The sequence below is a fragment of the Amblyomma mixtum genome, chromosome 3, assembly GCF_055824585.1.
Source record: "Amblyomma mixtum isolate Tamu chromosome 3, ASM5582458v1, whole genome shotgun sequence".
NCBI classification, from domain to species: domain Eukaryota; kingdom Metazoa; phylum Arthropoda; class Arachnida; order Ixodida; family Ixodidae; genus Amblyomma; species Amblyomma mixtum.
The window spans coordinates 430882786-430904427 of record NC_143014.1 but is presented as its reverse complement, the minus strand read 5'-3'; the positions used below and the strand labels follow the sequence as shown (position 1 = coordinate 430904427).

General features: G+C 44.9%; 1 protein-coding gene across 1 annotated transcript; it reads right to left on the bottom strand.

Annotated features, from left to right (window-relative positions):
• Positions 1-6871: 6871 nt before the first annotated feature.
• Positions 6872-19523, bottom strand: LOC149358097 (uncharacterized). The gene is made up of 4 exons (XM_089578021.1): positions 19477-19523; positions 15509-15723; positions 10016-10238; positions 6872-7209 (listed from the first exon to the last, which is right to left on the bottom strand). Exons 1-4 carry the CDS (start codon positions 19514-19516, stop codon positions 6893-6895), a joined length of 795 nt encoding a protein of 264 aa, XP_089434147.1. The 5' UTR covers positions 19517-19523; the 3' UTR covers positions 6872-6892.
• Positions 19524-21642: the final 2119 nt, after the last annotated feature.

The following is a 21642-nucleotide window of genomic DNA, read 5'->3' as shown; positions in this document are numbered from 1 at the left end:
GAAGAAAATTGGTGGCTCTAATAACGGACAATTCCAGAAAGGTGCGGAGTAATGTGTTGCTGTTTGCCAGATAAACGGGTGGTTAGTTGTAGAAGCTGCTACAAGCGAAGGGTTGCATTAAATGAGCGAGCTTGCTGCAGGCGCACAAGGAGCGTCCTTCGGAACTGAGATGGGCAGTCCGGCTCCACTTTTTAGCAAGCAGGAATAAAGCTGACATGCTGATTTGGCGCTGAAACATTGACATCTTCCTGTAGACACCGTCTCCTCAAAGTTCTTGCACCCGTGGGGACCAGTACAGTTCTTGGCATTGACAACAAAACCAGCCTCTGGACACGTGAAGCTAGTTTTCAAGGTTTTGCGTTTCTATTCATGGCTGTAGGTTCTTTAGCTTCCGCGCTGTGCTGAAAATCGCATTAGTACATTTTTTTTGTATCGAAAGTTATCTAATACCAAGCCACATTTTGCTTTTACACACCATTTGTTTTTCGACGCATGTGGTGCAGCACGGCGACGGCACGCCAGCGTTCCTCCGCGCTGGTGATGGCCGCGCAAAGTTTGTCGTGGAAGTTCGCTTGATGTGGGTGGCCTTTATGCACACGAAATGGACCCTATATTCTTAACCCCGGCGCTTGTTTTGTGAATTAGCCTGTACATATAATACGCTGATATGCATTGCATTATCGACGATTACTGATGTGACTGCCACAGCGTTTACTTCTCTAACGACCTGCAACATCTCACCGAGTTATCTGCACATAACAACTTAGCAGGAGGATGCCGAATTGCGGTGCCCTGAAAATCTTCCAGTGGATCTGCTTTGTGTTATCAAGCAACATCCACTTAATCACTTGTCGTGTCTCTCAACTGGAGCGTTGGGCGGCTTCTCATCGTGCAGTTGATCACCCTGGTCAAAATGCGCTCTTTATCTGAAAAGCTTGTACAGGCGTTTTCATGCAAATTCTGGTCCGCATACCGAGTCTGCAGTAGCTAAGACACCTCCGTTTTATACTTATCAGTCAACGCTTAGGAGGCCGCGGCAGTAGTGCTCCCGCAAAGATGTATTTCATCACCATGATCATTCGTTCATTCGTTCTTCTCAATGCCTCGATGAGTATTTGGACGAAAACAATGCGCGGTATAAAACGAAGTGCTTTCCTTTGGAATATATAACGGGGAATCACGGCCGGAGGTTTAAGGCGCTCAGAGTTCAGGCCCTCTGGCTGTAATTTGCACCGAGTGTGAACTATTTTTAGACGCAGATGGAATCGTAGCGATTCGCTCTACCAGGCGTGTAGGATACCGCGACATGTCATTCTTACTTCTTGTAGTCTCTACGGGCAGCGGGGCGAACATGTAGAAGTAGGTAAACGAAGTCCAGGAGGTTTCCAGTAACGGTACTTGGTATTTGTCGCTGACGAAATGTGCTTGTGCTGACTTGTTGCAGGGGGAAGTACTTTTTGGGCATGGATTTAATTGGCCTGTGCGAACAGGTGTGCTAGCTTTGCGCAGCGTTGACTGCAATGTATAAAATGGAACATGGGCACTGCTGCACACTAAGCGCACAAAAACTGCTGCCTCATTTCTCTTTAGAAATTTCAGGACGGTTGGCCGTTGTCTGAGGGAAGGATACTTTAATGGCTACATGACACAAAGTTAATGTGAAATAAAAGCTAGAAGAAAGAAGTTGAACACACCAGAGCTGATATCGATTTTTTTTGCACGGTTTGCATTAGTGTCATCTCTTTCAGTCTTCGTTCGCTCGCTTTTTTTTTTCATCATGGATCAGCTTTGACACGCCACAATTTTTCCCCTTTAGTAGTTCAATTGCTACCTCACCCCTCACCTATCTGCAGGTGCTTCTGCGTTTCGGTAAGGATAGAATGGCTTAACCGCGAGTCTTCGACTGTGGGCCGTGATTTCCTTTCAGCTAATGTTCCACCATATTATTGTTTCACCGTCTCGTTCTCTTCCCTCAACGAAGAATGGCAAATCGGAGGCTGTTCTGGTCAACCTCTTCGCTTGGTTCCTCCTTTTTCTTCCGCCTTAAGAGGACAACCCATGCATAGGGTAGTTGCATAGTTCTGGATATCTTCTGTCACGAATTGAATTTTACGGCACGTTCCTTTCATTGTTCCCCAAAGAAACACTTTGCTGTTATCAGAGAGCGCCAAGCCCTTGAATTCAAAGTGGAGTGCGTGAGCTGACGAACTGAATGGGCGCGACTCCAGCACTAGCCAGGCGTCAGCGGTCTTGGTAAAGCACTTGTGGCGAGTGGTTGAGTAATAGCATCGATTGCTACAATGGGTTGCACCTCATCTGGAGGCTGCATTTAGTACAGAACTTTATGATTACCTTTAAATACGCATCGTTTCGCGGCACTAAACTTGGGGTCGCAAAGAAAATGGGAGAAAACCTGATGGGCGTTTATGAATCGCCTGTTACGTTAATTCCCCACTGTATCGTGCCTGTCTCGCACGTGATGATACCATGATTAAAAAAAAATTAACGTAGCAAGATGTGTATGCGTTTATACAGCTTTACGAATGGCTGCTCAGCGCTAGTTGAAGCTGGAACGCCACCATGTTGCTAATGCTGCCTGTGGAAGAGCTTATCTTTCGTAGCACACATGGGCATCGACACTGCAAGGAGGTTCGCAATTAAGGCGGATAGGATCACAGCGGAGCAGCGTGGAATACGCTTAGCTCAGAGGTGTTTCCTTAGCCTGACATCCGCGTATGGAAATGAAGGCAAGCATAACAAGGAGCTCCTGCGGGGCGTGTTTCCGGCAGCGAAGCGCGCGCTTAGAGGGAGTGCCGATGCGTGCATATTGAGAGGCTGCTATACTCTATCAGAATGGTACTCCACTCTCGTGTATACTCATAGAAAAGATGTCGCTGTAAATTAAGGGGCGCGCGCAAAGCTTGCACTCTTGATGATTTAATTAGGCCTCCCACACACCGCAGAGGAAGCGCAGATGCCGTCTCCATTGCACAGCCAGGCAGCGGTTGCCACTGACACTAACCCGATGTCAGGGGTGTTCCGAAGACCTTCTGCTAAGTGTGGACCTTCTTCCATTTCTCTCCGCGTTAAAAGCTTGTAGGCATCGTGTAAAGGCCCGTTCACACTTTCCCAAAAATCCGGCGAGCGAAGCGGATTTCCTCGCCACAAAATTAAGGACCAGTTCTCACTTGTTCACGCGCGGGCGAGGCGGATCCGCCGCGTCGCTGCTGATTCTCGCTTTTCCACACCGCGTCGCTGCTAGCGGCATACACATATATAGTGAGAAAAGAGCATAAATTTACGCTGTCTACGTACCATAAGCGTATGCATCCTTATGTACGTTGAACGCAGGCACATTCTCACTTTTAGTTCAGCGTATGCTAGCACAGACGCAAAAATAAACTCAGCGTGTAGTGGCGCCATCTGGTTGTCAGGGCGGCAACCATTACTGTCAACAAACCGGCTCAGCTGTTAAGCCTAGAAGCGGCGGAATCGTCACTCTGAATAAAAAAAAAAGAAAGCAAATTTATCACTTATACGTTTTCTTGGAGGCAAGGTGAGAGGAAGCGAAAGACCTGTGCCTCATTTCTGGCCAGTGAACGCACTGAAAAAGGCAGCAACAACTAGAATTCAATCCGAAGCGCGGGGTCCGGCTTCGAAGGGCGCCGCCATGTTTGTCGCCGCGCGGCGGAAATGGGTCCAGCCCGATCGCACTCGCCGCGCCGCTTTCCGCGTCGCTCGGCGTCAAAAGCGGCCGAATCCGCTTCGCTCGCCGGATTTTTGGGCAAGTGTGAACGGGCCTTTAAGGCGTGTGATGTACCTGGACCAGCAGGTTGACCATGTGATGTTGTTGACGAGGGCATCCAATTGTGCCGCAGGAGAAGAAACATAACAAAGGGCCCAGTGTATAAGAAAGGTAATCAAGCAGAACTTTTTGCTGGGCTAGTTGGTTCATTGTGACTTGAGTGAAACAGCGCTAAAGAAGCCCGAAGGCGAAACGAAGAAGGGATAGGAAAGAGCGCTGAACTCGGTATATATAACGTGAGTCACAAAAGTGATGTCGAAGACGTGATTTGAAGAAAATATGTTTGGTAAGCTCTGAATATTAGGGAGAGACAGTGCTTCCGCGAGGCTCTCTTCGGGTGGCGGATGGGCGCTGGAGGGATAGATCTCGCACATTTTCTTACCATGTAGTAAAGGAGGGGGACTGGCAAGTATAGTTTCGGGCGACGGAAAGGTGTCGGTCTCTATGTAGGTGCCGATACGTGACAGCTTCGTTTCTCAGTAGTGCGCGGGAACGTAGATTGCGCGTGCGGCTGTCATTTCGGTGCCGGCGTAAGTACACTGCGTACGAGAAATTCCCGACTGACTCAAGCTCCAAGGAAGACCTATTACTCGCGCGACGGGGTCTTCGAAACTGCCCAAGTTGGAGGGTCTTGTGGATGCAAAATTCATCGGCTTTTCGCCTTTTGATTTATTTATTTGTTTCCTTTCTGATACAGAAGAGGAGCAAGAGCAAAAGGCGAAACGCCTGACGATGGCTATTGCCCCGCATACAGTTTGGCACAAACAGTCATTTAACATAGATTTATGAGAAAAGTCCCACACCAAGATCTTCGGGGGAATTAAGAAAATGTCACAGAACTGAGGGAAAAAAGGCAAATAAATGATGCAACGGAAAAAAACGCGTATGTAGCAAACAATACACCGTACATGCCAACACAGAATAAGAAGCAAATGTTCACAATTCTGAACATGGTTGTTGCAAGTTTAGCAACATGATAGCAACATCATAATAGCAACACACAACAGCAAGATTCAAAACGATAATGCACTCCCAGAAAATAGAAACTATGAACAGAAACATGCCAGATTAAGTGAATTCCAAGTTATTATCGAGCAGCAGAGCTTTAAGCGTGTTCTTAGACACATTAGCACTGAGATCTGTTAATTCTTGTATTTTGTTCAGAAGGTTAGCTGTTTGATATTCAATAAGTTGTCGTCCATAATTCGTCCTTACTTTGGGTGGCCATAAAGTTTCCCTACGGAGTGTGTATGCAGGAGCTGCATTGGAGTGTTGTACTCTGTAAAGCTTCGCTTTCTTTATGTACTGAAGTAATTTGAAATAATAAACTTGATTGGCCTTTAACATTTTATATTTTAGGAAAAGCGGTCTTGTACGCAGTAATTCCGGTGGGCCGCGGTATTGCTCAAATATTCTTAACACTTTTTTTTGGAGGCTAATTATTCTTGTGTAGTTGTGACTTGTAGTGCTACCCCAGAGATAGTGGTACCTCATAAGGTGGATTATAGCATATACATAGCCGATTCACATTAATTTCGAGTTCATTTCATTTTGCGGTTCTTGCCGTAAATTCGTATTTTTCTGCGGACAATAAAGTATGTAAAGTGAGCGCATCTCGCATTCAACGAATTTTTCATGCTTAAGCAGCGCAGTAAACAGGAAAAAAGGAAGACGGGAGACAAAACGAGCGCTAACAACTGGTTATTTCATTCAGGGAAAAGTATATAAAGGCGCAGGACACAGTGATCAACACAAAAAAAAACAGAAGAACACAGATTAAACCTAAAAACCATACTGTCCATGTGCTTCATAGTCGAGTCATGTCATCTTTCTCAACAAAATTTGAAGACTATCTTCCATAGTGGACGGCACTCCACTATCTCCTGGACCTCACGCATTTGCCAAGAAAGTCTAACTTCTTATCTACCAAATTGATAGATGGTGAAGCAACACACTCATCTGCTTCCTTCCTGATCATATAGGCCTCCACCGGCTCCCTGCAAATTCGATAAGGGTGATTAAACATGACACTTGTCTTATCTAAGTGGGGGAAGCAATGAGATTTGTTCGAACATCGCAGATGGGTGAAAAAAGCAGTGGGGTCGTACAACTTGGCTCTGCATTGCCGCTGAAACGCCGGACGGGGATTTCAGCGTGCAGAAAGTGACGAGAGGAGAGAGAAAAGCACGAAGACGCGGAAATTCAAATTTTTGACTGCGAATAACTCAGCTACCATAAAACGCACCAAAAAAATTTTTTTGCTGGAGGATATTTGTGACGCTGCGTCCTTTAGCATCCTAGGCATATCGCATTTTTGTTGAGACCCCATTTCACAGTCCCTTTAAGTGGTGGTTCCACGTTCACACTGTAGCTCTAACATTCGCGTTTGCTGGGCGACGGCAAACGCAAAGAATAAATTAATCGTTTTTGCTTGTACTTTTGCATACTTCGGCTTTTTATTAGCTTAGCATTTCCCTTTTGTCTGCCGTTATTCCGGCGCTGTTGCTTTTCCGCTCGTCATTGAACGCCGGAAAATCTGTCTTTCAGTTGTGGTTCTGAGTTGTGCACATTCATCTGCGTAACCTACTTGTGATCTACGTAGGCGCTCCTGCTGAATCTGGATGAATTCAACTCACCTAACCGATATACAAAGTGTACTAGAGGGTACTTTTGGGAAGAATTCTTACGAAGCACAGCATTAATATGCAAATTTCCTATAAACGATTGATCATTTCGCTGCACGAACCTATAATTTTCTCGTACCCTGAAATCTCCTGTTGTGCAACGTTTCCTCCCGGAGAACTTGAATCACCCACCCTTTTGCCATTAAATTTTTTAGCCAGTTGCTACTTCACTAATTTTTCGTCTGACGAAGCCTGAGCTTTCCAATTCTATCGCCGCACGTTTTATAGGCAGACGCTGCACCAAGAAACCGTGAACACTTGCTTCTGCTGCCTGTGAATGCGTTGTGTGACGTTCCCTGGGGCGGGTCAAACGTTTTCGAATCAAGTACAAGGCAACTGCTCAAGTAACTGCAGCAAAATTTGTAGTTTATTATTCGCAAAAATGAGCTTACATGATCTTTATTTACCCCAAGGATAAGAACTTTTTCCATGCATTTTGCTTCGTTCCCGGTTCACGGAACTTATTTTTGTCCAAGACTCCAACCTTAGAAATTCTTTGCGGTATTTCCATTCGGTACGTACTGTTTAAAGCATTTTTGATAATCATTCTAATATCGGTGTACATCCTAACGTTAAAATCGGTCCATATTTCACGTGCAAGGGTCTGATTCTTTTTGAAGTTCTCGAATTTCGGGTTTGAAGTGAAATTGTAGAAAGAAGGGGTCGTCGTCGTGTTCAGCTCAAATTCAGTTACATAGACGGAGTAGTCCTGAAGCTTACCTGTAAAAAAAAGAAGAAACCCGTAAACATCACGTGAAAATCCCGTCAAGTGCAACTGTAATGCGCATTTCTTCATGACTACTTCATCTACTGCCCAAGTATCAAACAAAATGTTACTTGTGTCAAGTTTAAATAAACGGCGTGCCCCTGAAGGGCACCGCGCCTGAGTGAAAGACTGCTTTCTCCACCGCAAAAAAGCTCTTCGTTGTAATGTCTTGATACCAGCGGGAGAGATTAGTTGAAATGCGCTCGTGCTATTAATGTGGGGCAGAATAGTTCTCACAAAGACATTGCATAACTGCTATTAACAAGCCAAAGACTAACCACAAAATTTTCTCTTTTCCACCATTCAGCTAAGCGTGCAGTAAGCGCCGGATAATTGGCACAAATGTAGAGTAAGTAGAAAAACTCGTACTTAGTAATTGTAAATATGAGTTCTCACGCATCAATATGTGTTTTAAACAGGAGGGGCCAATTAAGCAGCCTAGGAAGTTTTAAAATATTCCAATAGGAAGCTAAATTTCGCCGCACTAAGAGCCAAAGTTCGTCTCTAGTCTAGGCCATCATCCTCTGAGTTCATTTTGGCCTAGACTATAGACGAACTTTGGCTCTTAGTGATGATTTGGTGGCCACCTAGCGGGGACCGTCTTCATCTGCATTTTTGACGGAATAAATGTTTTCCAAACCAATCTGAGTTCATTTTTGTACTTCTTGGGCCCGCCTTTAAACATCCACCTCATAACAAACTAGGTGCCCTTGAGCACTCCGAAAAATATGTGAAGGCACCTGCCGCTCTGTCCCTATAAAAATTATCCCAGTGCAGGGCTGGCTGCCCAGCTTAACAAGTGATGGTGTGTGAGAAACATGCAGACTCCTCGCCGCTCGTAACATGCAATTGTTTATGTACAAAGCATCCATGTCAAGTTCTAATTGCTGAAACTTCTGGCGGCGTGAAAAGACGTTCCTTCCTGCTTTAGCATGTCGCCCAGATTTTGGCAGAGGCAGAACGTGCTCAAATACCGCGTCCGACTGCAGCTGTATCGCGATCGACTCTTTAACTGCGCACCCCTTTTTTGAAATAAAAAAATTCAGGGGGGCCCTTTGTTCACCTAAAGTGCGGTGAGGCGAATGCCTTAAACGCGGTGTTGCTGCTTGTTTCACTGATGTGTGGTTAAGATGTTAAGCTTCGCCTTTAGGAGTGGAACGCGAAAGCGTCTTGCAACGCTGCCGGGGGGTCCACAGAACACCATCGCCCATTCGGTTCTACGCCTTGCTCGTCGGTAAATTGGTTTTTGAGGAAAGAAAGTGTATCTCTCTCTCTCGCATACCTCGGTGGACACCTGAACCTCGCCGTAATGGGAAGGGAGTAAGATGGGAGTGAACGAAGACATCGTATTCACTAGACGCGCCTTTGTTCATTCCAAACCATCGAGCTGGCATGGCGGAGTGGTTCGCACGCTCGTCTCGCACTCCGGGCTTTGAGCACGCACACCTAGAGCTGATGAAAATGATGCGAACATAGACAATACGATGAGCGAGAATCAGTTGCGCAGTAAGGGAGCAGCTCGTGTTCTTAGTTGCCCCGGTTGCGGGGATATTGTGTGCGGTTCCAACGTTGCTTCCAACGTTGTTCCAACGTTGCTTGGTTCCAAACTAAGTATGACTACCGCGTCGGAAGGGGGAGCGAGGAGAAGTAGCAACTAGGAGACGGGCGCTGGAGCTGCGAAGTTGATTTCCTCTCTCTGTGTTCCTTTCGCTCTCTGTATTCCTTTCGCTCTCTGTATTCTTCATTTACTTCTGTTCTCACTCATTTATTTCCTTTACGCGTTTATGTGAGCGTCACATATACCGCCCTTCTTTTGTTCTCATTCACCTTCCCTTCTACTTTCATACAAGTGTTTGCTTTATATATTGCGTTTCCTCTTTCTCATGAATGTTAGCACATCCGTTGCTTCCTCCATTGTTTTCCTTTCACTTTCGCCGTTCATGCAAGCGTCGGAGCATGAGGGACACCCTGCTCGCTTTCGAACATGCATCTTATGCAACGGGCCACAAACTTCGATGCGGCGGATTTTCGCAAAACAGGTGTTTAAAAATGTTCAAGACTTCCATTAAGTCATTCTCGCACCGCCAACGATTGGCCTCTTGGTTAGTCTTGTGGATAGACTGCGCAACTAGGTGGTGGTCCTTGGGTTTTGTGGAACAGGATGGGCTCTCCCTCAAAGCCTAAGTTTACCTTTGCACATGTGGATTGCTTTGGAGGTCACAAGACTAGTCTTCTTCACGGCAATTTAGAGTTTGGTGGAAAGCAGAATTTCATCTTCAGCGCACTCAAGGAAAGCATCTTGCAAGGAGCACTGGGAAATTCTGCACATTTTTTCTTAATAGCTACGTTTATCTGCTCACTAACAAAGGGCTTCTGCGGCCGAAACTTCCATGTTAATGAAAATACTCCCAACCTCCCCCCCCCCACCCCCTCCTCAGCTGCCGATCGAGTAGGAGTGAAAATAATAGCTCCGCTACCTCAACGCCACTGGGAGCAATTACTTGAAGGCCCACTTGCATAAAAAAACCTCGTTTTCTGAAAGAACCTCGAGCGTCTTGCACTAGGCTTTTCTCTTCTTCCTCAACTAATATGAAGTACCTGTTCCCAAGGAAGATTACGGCTTCTGTGTGTTTTCCTTAACCTCCGAAACTGATCCCACTGCTTCAGCATGAAGTTAACTTTTTCTAAAAACGGAGCGAACACTGTCTCTCCCTAGGTGCCCGCATGAAAGAAAAAAAAGGTAAAGCAAGTTACTCTTACACTTGTCGGCAAAGCATCTTGCCTCGTCGTGAATGCACACACCCAGCAATGCAGGATTATTGTTATAGGAGTGCTCAGTGATAGCGGCCCGGACGGTGAAGTTCTGAACGACGTTGGCGCCGTAGGAAAGGGAACCGTCGTACGTGGCCACCATGTCCTTGAGGTCAAACTCGCATTTCACCATCAGGGCGTTCAGCCTCTGGTCCACGCTCACGCGGCAGAACTGCACCACCGAGCGATGTTCCGTTATCAGTGATCCGAAGTTTTCTTGTTCGAGCCACTTAGCTGTAATAACGATAGGAACTACAGACAAGTCACTCTTCCGTGAACTATTCCGCGCAAGGAGGCGGTTGCCATCATTCAGTTCTGTGCTACACACCAACGCAAACGTTTCTGTGCCCATGGCATTAGCCCAAAGCCCAGGTTTTTCTTCCATCAGACTGCTAAATTACTTACCCGCAAGCTTCATGCGAAATCAGTGGTTAAGAGGCTTTTGCATGCGGAGTCTATTTTCGGCTTAATGCCACTTTTATTCTCATCTGCTCTGACTCACGCTCTTGGCAGGTTTGTACAAAAAGTCCACGCGTTTTTTTCCACGTGTTCCCAGGCAAGAACACTGAGCGCCAGGCAAAAATTAGCCTACTTCAGGCTTGACAGTAAGGTTTTTAAGACCCACACAAAATATCAGCCGTTTCAGGGCGAATCCCTCAGATAAAGGCAGGTCAAAGGGTCGGCTGGTCCTATTCTTTTGCGTGACGCTTGGCTGGGGTTATGGGAAAGTGTATGGGGGAAGTGTATTCCCATTTTTATTCAATGTCGTGTAATTGCAGCGTTCTGAATACACATTTACCGGGTGTTTCTTTTTAATCTGTAAAGATTTTTCTTTAAAACACCGTGAAAGATACGACAATGTGGGCTCTGCAAAGCTATGTACGGCGCGGCGTACATTAGGTAAGTGGTAGTGGGCAGTTATCGGACGATAGGTTAGTTATTAACTAAGCAACTTTTTATCTTTTGGTTTCAGGACGCAATTCTGTATGGCGGAATCCAAGGAATTCAAGATCGCAGGCGAACGCAGTTTTAAAATTTCAAAATCGGCATAGCAGTTCGACATATCCAACGCGGAATTATGCGCGCAAAACCAGACTCTACTTGAAATAACGTGAGCGATGCGCTGGGGGTAGTATAGCCGCTTTTCACGATGGGGAGACGCGGTAAAGGTAAAAAGCAAAGAAACAAAGATTCTCCGTCAACATTGTCTCAGTGTGCGACTTCAGAGCGCTAATTAGCTACAGGAGCTGCTCAACTAACGTGGAGAAGACCAAACCAAAACATCCGCGGATGTTTCCTTTCCGGAAACATCCTTTCTAAGTAGGGTGCCTTGAAGTTTGCGCGCCTCCGCGCTAGCCATTGAGGAACCCTAGTTTTAAGTATAGTTACTGTATATAGTAACTCTACTTTTAAGACACAAGCAGCGCCATCTACCTCATGGATTTTGCAGTATTACCATTTACAGACACCTTCGCTATATCCGGTAGATTCCCTCTTTATATCAGTTAATAAATTTTATAAGCGTGTGCATCACAACACAACGAGTTGTTTGACACCATCTGGAACCCACTGCGACAAACGGTTCGGCCGTAATGGCCGTCTGAAGGTCCTCGAAATGCACGGTTTGGCGGCCGAAAGGTCGTCGGTGCGAGCCGCACACATGTTTTGGGCTTCAACTCAATTAGTAATTTTACCCTCAGGAACATCCCAAGTCTTTGACAGCACTTCGAACACTCTGCGCCTAACGGGTAGCCCTCAAATTTTATGCAAATTAATGGTGGTCCCGAGGGGGGTCTAACTTCGATGGCCGCTGTACTGGCATATATGTAACAGATCGAAAGTGTATAATCGGTTGAGGCGCTACGCGCCATCTGTTGCTATGTGATGTAGTGTGGTCACGTAGTTACTGTTTTGGTCAATTTGGCCTTCATTGAAGACAGACGCACTCTTGACAAACGTAAGCATTAAGAGCTAACGCTCATAAAAACCAAGCAGTGTTCCCTCGGCAGACCAGGCCGACCGGCGAATTTCTCCTCTGCTCCGCCCGAGTCAAAACGTCCACCTAAAGATGGAGGTGACACTAAGAGCGCAGAGCCGCGACGCCGAATAAACGCTGCTGTGCTTAAAATGACAGCACTAAGCAGTGTTCAGCGTGACAGCGCAGCGGGAGAAAATGCATTGGCGCGGCTGAGCGAAAAGCGGTGCTGGCTGCTGTTAGAATATGGGGATCCTATCGGTCACGTGAATAGGAGAATAGCGCCCCGCCAGTGCGCATGCGTAGAACAATAACGCCCGAGGGGCGTCATTGTTCTGTGCATGCGCACTGGTGGTGCAATATTTCGCTATCCTTCCTACCGATGGGGACCCCTCATTCTAAAACTGTCTAATGTCATCAGGAATGGTTTTGCGCACGTAATTCCACGGTCAATATCCCGAACCACAATGCCAAATTAGAAATTGAAAAAAAAAACTCGGTTTTGTCTGCGACGTTAGAGGTCTTTTATTTGGCACTATAATACTGTCTTAAAGCGGAAAGTGAAAAAAGTTGATTAGTTAATACTACTTCATTATTAATCTTTTAAGTGCGTTCTATAATGGACATAATGTCCGCCATGCTAACGATCCATATGCAAAGAGTGCATATTCATACCTTTCTCGGCTTCTTAAAGAAAAATCTGTTCAAACAAAAAAAAAACACGCCTGGTATATTTTTAATCCCTAACTTTATTTATTAATTTGTTGTGATGCGCCCGCTAAGAGCCATACGATTTTTACAGAGGTGCAGTCAAAGCAGTGAAATAAGAAAAGAAGAACGAAAAAGAAATAAAAAAGAGCAACAACAGAGCAATGAAACCGGTGAAGAGGGTGACAATGATAGTGAATGCTAGAAACATTTAACAGTCAAAGTCACTGTGCGCACTGTGGGTTCGCCTGAAAGATGAACAAAAAAAATACATCTTTTGCCTTGCTTTTAATTATTTTGTTTAGGCGACATTTTTATGCTGTTTATAAAAGTGTGAAGTACACTGACTCTTGCCAATCTTTTTCCGTGTCGTGGCGATTCACATTTCAACATTAAGGGCAATATGCAGCATACCTATCACATTTTCGTCGAGCACCAAGATAATTTTCAGCTTCATGGCTCACAATTGAGCCTCTGTTTCCGAAGTTATACAAATTGTTGATTGCTTAAATCAATCAATTAATTTTGAGTAAAAAACTACTGTTTCATTACCGAAAAAAAATGAAAATGACAATATCTCAGTATTTTTTCTTGATGGAAATATTATATTGAGCACTAAAATTAGAAGGCGGGGGGGGGCTATTAAAGCATGGGCATTTATTTGGTATTTTGCCGTTAGTGCTCTGAGTATTAAAGTATATGATTGCTCAGTCTTCCGGAAGTGAAGTTCGGGCAGAGGCTGGTAGCAGCGGTCCTACCCCAACACAACAACGCTCTTCGAAAACACCTGCCAGTGCCCTTAGTAGCTTGAGCGAAGGTTTAAAAATATTGCGGTGCACTGTGGGAAGGGTTCAATTAAAAGTTCTCACTGGCCACTCTATAAAGTAATCCAGGTTGCAAAGAAAACAAGGCTATACAGGGTGTTGCATCTAAAACCGGCAGCAATTTTTTAAAATACACTTTTTTAGTTACAAGAGCGATTTTGTCCGCATAGGACTGTAAGTGGTATAGTGCGTCCCAATAAATCTACGACGTCGTAACTAGCACACTGCTTAACTAATAATCAATGGTTACCATTTTAACTTTTACTGTTAGGCTCCTTATTTAATGTAGCCCGCCGTAAGTAATACCCATAGCAGTTTCCAGAATTTCGTGAATGCCGTTCTCATCGCATCTATAGCGCAAGCAATTTTGGGCCACGCAAGGGCGAAACCGAAACCCCGCGATCAGAAAGATCGCTAGCCAAGCTTACAGAGAGCGAAACACACAGAGCGACCGAACTGTGTATATGTTCCGTAGCTCCAAAAGCCGCTGCGACCAAGAAGGCATAAAATGACGGCGAAATAATCCTATGAGTTTAACTGCACATGCTTACATCCAGACAATTTTAGCCAAATGTTATCGCTAGATATTGCGTGTTCAGCCCGAAACACGCCCAGTACGTGCTCTAGACAAGCGTTTTGCCCTCTGTACGAGAGTTTTTCACACATCGGGACGCTTATTGCGTACTCTCGGCGCGCTCGTCGCTTCCATTTGGGCACCCCCATCGCTTTGTGGCGCGCGCTCGTAGGCGACACTAGGGCTCCTATAGGGCTATAGGAGACTATAGGGCTCCTATAGACTATAGTGCTCGCTGTCCCCGTGCTAGGCCCCGAAATTACTTGCGCTGCAGCGACGAAGAAATGACATATTCTAAATTCTAAAAACTGGTTTGGATTTTATTTACGGTTGTCTACATGTACCCCAATAGATACGTAGGTAAAAGTTTATCGATTCAATAATAATCAACCTGGCAGTTAGCACGTGCTTGCTGTATTCTGATGCACTACACCGCTAACAGTATATGCCGAAAACGGGCTTTTCTGACTCAAAAAGCCTATCTTTAAAAACTGCTGGGAGTATTAAGTGAAACGTCTACTTGTTTGCTTATTATGGGGCCTTGAAACTAATTGAAAGCTCTGCCGCGGTTTATCAATTTTAGCTGCACAATAACTTAACGTAACTGATCCCTAATTTAAACAGAACAATAGCTCCATAAGCTGGCCAACAAAATTCGTTAAGTTGCCTTGTTCTAAAGCACTCCTTCACATATTCAATCCTAACTTGACATAGTGACATCAGGCATACTATATATTTGCAATCGCCACAGTGCTGACTTTCTCATGGCACGCTAGCAGCACGCCCTTCGAAGAGAAGAAGAACAGAAGGCCTCCGAAGACATTTCTGCTCCCTGTTCTACTACGAAGTTGTTTACTGAGGTCAGCAACAATGACGCCATCTGCGGTACAGCACTATTCGAACTTCACCTGTTAAAAAACAAGCCAAAGAGGAACGGGGAGCTGTCTTACCTCATTTGCCGACTTGCAGAGGGTGACATCGTGACTCAGAACATTTTCGAGGAAAAACTTATCACTCTCACTTAGAACTGGCAGTGATGCGGAAGCCATAAGTGGTATCAACTAATCAGGGATAGTATCCTTGAAACTGACCGCACTTTAGAAGGACTCGACATTGGCTGAAGCGTTCAGTGTCCTAATGCCGCGAAAGGTAAGTCAGGATTTTTTCAGTGCTTCCAAATAACTCGAAATTGCTTTCTCGATTTGATGACTTCCTGAACGGGGCCAGCAATTGCCGAGATAACAGTACAGAAACCAACACAGCCCGCTGAGAACAGCACTGCTTGGAGTTTTTAAGGAAGCCGTGTGTATTTGATTCGTTTTTCAGGACGGAAATTTTACGAGCAAAAAAGCTTATACGACCTCCTTGTGGAACTTGGGCATCAACTTGGTGTGCAGGTTCCTAAGCTTGCCGTTTTTCAGGTGGAAGCGGTACAGTGTGCTGGTACTGGGTGCCCCTGCCTCTCGGATGTTGAACTTAGAGTCGATCAGGGTCAGGTTTTCCGGTCCTATGTTGGCGAACAGTGCACGGAGCACCTTTTCTTGATCGGCAATGCTGCCGCCCGCCCAGGCGCAGCCTTTGGCGGAAAAAAATAAATAAGTGAAAGAAAGGTATTATAACGAAATATGGGCAGTGCAGGTTTAGTTATTTATTTACATATACTGCCATCCCGCTGGGGATATCAGCAGGGTGGGGATACAATAAACATAGGTAAACACAACATAATGACTCAGGCAAGCAAATCAAAAGCAAATCAGATTAATGCACTGAACATTTTGCTAAGTATGCATAGACAACATATTTTGAAATAGTGCTGGAAGAAAATGACAACTGTAATGATTTTGAAGCTTGGTCATCGATTAGGAGAGTCCATTCAACTACTGTTCGTGGAAAGAAACAATACTTAAAACAGATATTATGTGTGTTTGTGTTTTAAATGGAGTTATTGTGGGGTCATATGTCTCTGGCTGATCGCAAAAGCAGATTTAAAAAAATATTCGCGAAAGATATTTCTTACAGTGAATATTAATAAGATTAAAGATGAATTTTAGTCGTGATACGCCGTTTTCTTGCGTTAATGGTGGAAAGTTCTCTTTAGTTAAGAGTACTGTCATTGAAGTACTTTCAAAAATATTATAAATGAAGCAAGCTGCTTTTATTTGCACCATTTCTATTTTCTTAATGCTAGTTTTAGTGAAAGTCTTAAATAAACCAGGCAAAGTCTTCTATCGGCAAAATTATATTCTTGTATGGTAGTAGGCGGGCAGAAAGGGTAGAAAGTCTCAATGCTCTCCTCAGAAAGAACACCTTGCTATTATCGTTACCTATTACACAGTCATTGTGCTTAATCTTGGTGAGGCTATCGGTGATACAGATACTGAGATACTTAGAGCGTGTTACTTCACAAATAAATATGCATAAACTTCAGTTTATGCTTCTTTTGGGCAATTGACATAAAAAAACATTCACATATAAATTAATCCCATTCGCCTAGCTTTGCATTAGGCAACAACTTTTCTCAAAGCAATAACTCAGCAACTCCTCATCAGTGCAGTTCTCTATTTCAGCATTCAATACACAGCCATCATCATAAAGCCTAACCCTATCGGGAATACCATCCAGCACATCAATAATAAGTAAAATGAGCAGAAGAGCCCCAAGGACCGAGCCCTGGGGAACGCCAGTCTACTGAAAGTCAGACTAAATGGTAACCATTAAAAACAATAAATTGTTCCCGGTCCTCAAATAGGTTTGTAGCCAGCGAATTAGTCGGGAAATTTTTAGAATCCTGCTCAGTCTGTGAACTTGCTTTTTGTGAGAGACATTATCGAACTCCTTCGAAAAGTCCCTGCATGTAGCATCTATTGGTTTCCCATCGTTAGGTGCTTTGGCAAAGTCATGCATTGTTAGTATCAGTTGGGTACATGTACAGTAGCCTTCTCGGAAACAATGCCGGTGGTCTGTTAGAAGATTATACTTTGCAAGAATTCTGAGACATGATTATGGATTGTGTGTTCCAAATATTCACATATCGAGAGGTTCAAGAAACTGCGTGGTAGTTTTGAATGCCGCTCCTCTTTTAGATATTGGCTCCGCTCTGGCAGTCCTCCAATCGTTCAGCGCTGTTTCCTCGCGCAGTGACCTTCTGAACAGGACGCGCAGATACTTTGACGTCCATCCCGCGTGCCGCCGCAAAATTGTGTTTGGAATGTTGCCTGGTTCAGAAGACTTTTAATCTCCACATTTACCGCAAGTTAATATGTCTGGTTCACTTATTGAACATCGGGTATAGGCGGCGTAGACAATTTTAAAGGTGGAATTATGCCATTTTCTGAGTAAAGACGGACCTAAAGAATTTATTAAATGCATTTACATTTATATTCATCAACATTAAAATTATCACATTCCCTGGAGGTTGCATAGAAATAGAACGCCAAAATCTCTCTGGACCGGTGGTTATGAAACCTCGTTGTGATTCGCACTAATGGCGTTGTTGGCACGTAATTGACTTCTAAGCAGTAAGGAAACGATGTCATTTTTTTTTCACTGACTGCGGGCCTTGCATTTTGATTTTTTAGCCGTTTCAATTGCCTTTGGAGCCGTAATGTCTCCTGGAAGGTCCAGAGGTTATGTTTTAACACGATAGCGTTAAGGGCCCCGTGTCGCAGAAAAGCCGGCGTCGTCGACGACGTCGGCGGCGTTGGTCGTGAGCGAAAAATCCCAGAAGCATTAAAAAATGAAATCGAGTAGGAAATTGGTTGAGTTGGGGAATCGAATCAGGGCCTCCGGAGTGCGAGACGGGGGCATGATAACCACCCCGCACACACCAGCTCGATAGTTTGAAACGAACAAAGGCGCATCTAGTGATGACGGTGTTGTCTTAGAAGGGTGCTTTAGAGACATGTACTGTGGTGTATATTAGTAATTATGAGCATGGAAATTACAGAAGTCGCAGTTAAGCGAGTAGCAAAGTACGTTTCCTCTACTTTTCCTCTTCGCTTGGCGCGCACTTAGCGCCATCAGGCGGCGTGCGCTAAAACAACTCCGTCGTCCTCCTCGCAATGTACGCCACTGCCCCAACCATGGCCCCAACAGAGAGCGAGCGACGGCAGCGCCTCCCGATCGTCTTGTTCGGGCGCAGTGGGGCCGTGCGGGGACGCAGGAATCCCGCGGTCAGCGGCGAACAACGCAGCGGCTTGCTGCCCGTTTGTTCGGCGCGGAAGCTATGCTGGCGTTCGTGCCATCGGGCTTGTCGAGTACGGTGCGCGGACGAACTACGACTGCAGCTTGAGTTTCGGTGAGAAGTGAGGAAAAGAATGCGAAGAGGAAAAATGAGGAGAAGGCGCCATCGCGTCTACTCGTAAGGCGAAGCTTAAGCGTCCTCGTAATTTTTTTTTCTTTTTCATTGCCAGCGGGAGAAAATGGTCAGTGCATTCTTTCACTAATTTTTTAAACCTGCACCAAAGCAAACGTACATTTTCTGTGCTTCTTGAAAAGGCATCGAACTTAAGCGAAACCGTGTCAATAGCTGACGCATCATCAGCTCGAAGAGAGATTCGGGTTGCGACAGCTTCCGTGTGCAGCACGGCTATAGAATCCCTCAGTAATGGAATAGCAGTAAGCGGTAAAGAAAAAGCACAGGAAAAGGGCGCGAATGGTGCGTGGAAAGAGGCGAACGAACGTCTATTTGAAGCAATGGAAGTCCCCGTTTGTGCCGCCAAGCAGATATCAGGTTGTGAGCTGCACGATAAGAGGGTAAAATTTGGTGCATACCATACCGTCGGTACAGTACATCTCACTGGACGACGACAAAAAAAAATGTAGAAGACTGCAACAAAAACAAGAACGTGGTGCAAAAGCACTGAATTAGAGAAAAAGTTATGCATAAGATCCGCAGTAATTACCTCAGGAATGTCGTTATGTTTCACAATTTGCGTTTTAAGGATAAATTCGGCTCGATATTTTGCGCTGTTTTTCTTCCACGATGCTATAGGCGCTGCAACTCGAGAATGAAGCGACACGTGTATATACCCCTCAAAGGCGGCCCTCTCGCCTATGGCCTGAACCGGTGGTGCTGACTTCGCAGTTAATCCTATTTCAGGCAGACAGCTGCCAGCCACCGGTGATTTCACTCTAGGGGATTAACCGCGACGTCATGACAAATGGTCGACACCACTGGCTGGAGGGGCTATTTTGAGGGGCGCTCGTAACTTAGTTCTTGAAATGTAGCCGACTATAGGTTATCTTGTTTGAAAAACGGGTGTGAAGAACGTGCAGCTCAGTAGTTTGTCACCAGTATTAGACTAGCAAAGCACGAACGCAGTCTTACCTGCCGAAATGACAGCTACGATGAGACACCACGCCTTCATGCTTGAGGCGGAACTGCAGTGAGGAGAAGTGACAGGCGCAAAAGGACACCGCATGAGAAAGCGACACTTTTTGGCTAAAATGAGCTTTGCAGTCCAATCGCCAGCGATAAATGGCTCTTGCTTCACTGCATACAATTGTGGCGTTTACATGAAGGGGTTGAGTTGAGTTGATTTAAAAAACCGGTTACTGGGCTCATGTAAACACAGCAAAATCGGGTCCGGGAGTCGAGGGAGCGAGTCCAGTCAACTCCGCTACAGGGGGTGGATTAACTCGCTCGACCCCAGCGGCAGATGGCATGTAAACCGGATCGAGTCGACGAGTCGGGTCAGAGAGAGGGGAGGTGATATATGCGAACCTGCTTTTCGCTTGCGCCATTGCGCCTCCGAGACAGCGGTGCCATGCCGCAATCTTGGAGGCTCGCATTGCCCTGTCCCGCTGCGCTGCTCGACGCTTGGTGTCGTTGCAGTTGAACTGGTTTCGACTCGCTAAAACCGATTTCATGTAAACACGCAGTCCTCGAGTTGGGCTGACCTTGCTCGACTCGATCCCCTGAATCGACCCGCCGCTTTCGGGTTCATGTAAACGAGGCTTAGCTTACTTTTTACAGTGTTTCGCTCAGAAAAAAAATCGTGCCAGTGCGCAACGTAGTTTGGAAAGTAACAGACTGTGACATTAACCATAGGTCAATATGGTATATCTGGTACATTATTTTGCTTATGAAAGCAACGGCCCTTGTTCTTGTCTGCCTCCACGAGAACTGACATTTATGCTATTCAATAATACCGGGTTGTGCGTGTATTCTGCTTTACAACGCCTCTCGACCTTTCTGAATGTAAACCACGCGTGCACGCTGATTTCTTTTTCTAATTCATACTGCCCTCTTAACTCTGATCCAGGAATTTACTCTCCCTCTAAAGTAGACATTTTAGTTTTCACCTCGTTATAAAACGTTGGTTTAGAGATAACGTATATCAAAGGCGGATTAATGTGTTTGTATTTTTTAATTTAGCAAGAATTTAGTAGGGTACTTTTAAAAACTCGCAGATTTCTCCGGGAGGCCTCTGCACCGCACAGATTAAAAATATAAAGAGGCGTTGCTTGCAGTTACCATCAGTATTCCTTCGCCATCAGGCTATCTCTTCCATTGGGTAGCCAAGAATTCTCAGTGCATACGTGCTCTACCCCCTCTATATTGTCTGCATTAGAAGAAGGGTTTATGGATTTGTTTGGTACTGGCTCACTGTGCAATTATCTGACCTCACCTCTTTCCCAGAAATAACATACAACTGCCATTTAGTCTTCCAAATTGTTGCCTAAGAGTCCCAGTGCTTTCTTAAAATCTAACAGTCGCGTTCAAAGGAGAACTGTTGTGGTGGCATCACGATATGTTTATCATAAACTTTTTATCTCAGATGTGCAGATCTGTCCAACCTCAGTAATCGACCTGCCTTTTGCGATAATGGTATCAGTTGGTGACTTGGAATTAACATGTCAAATGAAGGCGTCAAAAGTTGTTTTGGGGGAGTTTCTAAGTATTCTAAATTGAAACACTCGATGGCAATAAATTTCTTAGCTAATATTTTTGTCCTTCAATCACGTCACCTATTCTGTTACCCAGCGGCAATGCAAAAAAACTGACATGCATAAACAAAAATTCAAAAAATGGCTCCTTGGCTCCGAAAACAAGCTTTTTTAAAATCGGACCAAGTAAAAGGCCTTTTTTTTTTGTCCGAATACACTCAGACAGTCTTCACCCAGTTTGATATTTCTTAAGGTTATTTTGACATGCGCAAAAAAAAAAAACTTCTTAAACTTGCAATTTTGTCGAATAGAAACTGCGATTTGGAGAAAAATAATGACAACTGACCTTTTTCAAACTTCTAAAGGATGTCTGCCAAAGAGTGATAAATCGAGCACTTCCAGAATAATTCGCATTCCGCTATTTTAGGAAGGAGGAGGAAAATAAAAGTTAGTATTTAGGTATAATTTATAATTGCATTATAAGGAACGTTCATCATGAAGAAAAATATTAAATGGTTCTATTTTATTCACGTCACGTCTTTCAATGTCCTGTGATTATAAAGGTAATTCACACAATTCTTGAGCGGATGAGGATTATTTATGC

Bases quoted from the DNA above. Each gene is read 5' to 3' on its own strand.
- LOC149358097 (XM_089578021.1), bottom strand. From the start codon at position 19,516: ATGAAGGCGTGGTGTCTCATCGTAGCTGTCATTTCGGCAG. The intron at 15,724-19,476 runs GTAAGACTGCGT...TTTCCGCCAAAG, and splicing joins CGTAGCTGTCATTTCGGCAG to GCTGCGCCTGGGCGGGCGGC. The intron at 10,239-15,508 runs GTCGTATAAGCT...TCGGTGGTGCAG, and splicing joins TGCCCAAGTTCCACAAGGAG to TTCTGCCGCGTGAGCGTGGA.